This window comes from Papaver somniferum, unplaced genomic scaffold, assembly GCF_003573695.1.
Source record: "Papaver somniferum cultivar HN1 unplaced genomic scaffold, ASM357369v1 unplaced-scaffold_75, whole genome shotgun sequence".
NCBI classification, from domain to species: domain Eukaryota; kingdom Viridiplantae; phylum Streptophyta; class Magnoliopsida; order Ranunculales; family Papaveraceae; genus Papaver; species Papaver somniferum.
Window position 1 is genome coordinate 1,695,510 of NW_020650415.1, and position 1,997 is coordinate 1,697,506.

At 36.3% G+C, this 1,997-nt stretch overlaps 1 protein-coding gene across 1 annotated transcript; it reads left to right on the forward strand.

Annotated features, from left to right (window-relative positions):
- Positions 1 to 251: 251 nt before the first annotated feature.
- LOC113344227 (beta-glucosidase 42-like) lies at positions 252 to 1,975 on the forward strand (the record flags this gene model as incomplete). The annotated part of the gene is made up of 7 exons (XM_026588232.1): positions 252 to 396; positions 880 to 946; positions 1,072 to 1,130; positions 1,235 to 1,310; positions 1,415 to 1,489; positions 1,560 to 1,647; positions 1,750 to 1,975. Coding segments are annotated over exons 1-7 (690 nt in total), but the record flags the coding sequence as incomplete, so codon positions are not given.
- Positions 1,976 to 1,997: the final 22 nt, after the last annotated feature.

Consider the following 1,997-nt stretch of genomic DNA (forward strand, 5'->3'; position numbering starts at 1 on the left):
TCTCACAAAGCATGTTTAAAGTGAACTGTTAAATAATATTTAAAATGTAATGTCAAACTATTATTTTTGGGCATAACCCCAACATTAACTCCGTCTCAAAAACCCCGCAAATCAACTGCTCTTCCTTCTTTGCTCCCTACAACTCGAATGCTGTTCCTTCCTCCTCCACACAACTCCTCAACTGCTCTTCCTCCTCCCCAAAACACCTCAACTGCTCTTCCTCCTCCCACAATATATATTCTACATTTCTCATCACTCTTTTTCACTCATCACATTTTCTTCCATCAAAAACAAAAAATGGCAACAAATTTCATGGATGAAGAAATTCCTATTGTAGTTTCACGCCAGGATTTCCCTCCTAACTTTGTGTTTGGTGTTTCAACTTCTGCTTATCAGGTAACCACGTACTAACATCCCATTCAAGAAAAGAGGGAAAAATTAACTTTTTGAGTCTAACCCATACGCTCATTTTCGGTAAATACGCAGAGCTCTGTGAGAGAAACATATCCCTAATATATTAGCTTTAAATCCGTTACCATTTGGTTTTTATTCATAAAAATGACTTAAAAGTGTGAGAATAAAAATGTGAAAGTATCCTTCATTTTCTTTATTTCAGCCTAAATTTAATATTTTTATGATGGTTTTTGTTATTCATTCAATAATTATTAGACGAGGAAAGTTATATAACTTTGTTGCGCTGATAGAAAATAGTTGAGATTTACATTTTTTGTAAAAAAAAGAGAGAGTCCAACCCCAGATCTCTAATGGACTTGGATACTTTTAAATCACCTTTTGTTAGAGAACATTTTGTTCGATCCAGATTTGAATTTGGATCAGGAATCTTTTAGATGTTGATGAAAGTTTGGTGTGTTTTTATAGGTTGAAGGAGCAGTTAATGAAGGTGGCAGGGGTGAGAGTATTTGGGATGTTTTTGCACGCAAAGAAGGTGCGTCAGACCATTTCAAACACATTTGAGACCGTCTGTGTCTAGTTATTGTTAGATCCTTGCACACTTGGCAGCAATGTTGGTAGAGTTTTTTTTAACGGAATCGACCTTGAATATTGTATCAGGAAAAATCGTAGATGGAAGTAATGGAGACATTGCTGCAGATCAATATCACCGCTACAAGGTAGTAAATTTTCTCTAGGATTTGGTACGTACTTGTTCAACTTTGCGATAAAATGTTATCTTTAAGATGCTAATAACAAGCATGTTTGCCTTTTATATATATAGGAAGATGTCGAACTTATGTCCAAGCTGGGATTTGATGCCTACCGATTTTCTGTATCATGGCCTCGTATTTTCCCTGGTATTCTGCTAAGTGCTATCCTATCAAATTCAATTGCTGCTTATCGTTGTCTTATGATCAGTGTGCAGTTGAAGAATAATCTTGCTCTCTTTCTATGAGCGCAGATGGTTTGGGAACGAAAGTCAATGAGGAAGGAATTGCCTACTACAACAATCTCATTGATGCTCTGCTTGATAAAGGTCATTGTTTTTACCTAGGTTGTCCCTTTTATTTATGATACACTACTTAGTTGAATTATATGTTCTGCAGGTATGCAGCCGTACTTAACATTATACCATTGGGATCTACCTAACTATCTTCAAGAATCAATCGGAGGATGGTTATCCGACGAAATTGTGTAAGTTTGATGAAAATAACATCATATGGCTGATTCACAATCCATTTCTGTGCATCTTTAAACTAATGAGTGGATGACATACTTTATTTGGGAATCATCCAGAAAATATTTCGCAATATATGCTGAGACTTGCTTCGCGAATTTTGGGGATAGAGTAAAACATTGGATCACATTAAACGAACTTTGTTCAACTTCGGTACATGGATACGATGTTGGGACACATGCTCCTGGGAGAAGTGAAAATCCTTCTACAGAACCTTATTTGGTTACACACCATCAACTTCTGGCTCATGCAGCGGCTGTTTCCATTTACAAAAACAAGTTTCAGGTTATCTTTTCGATATGTGCTT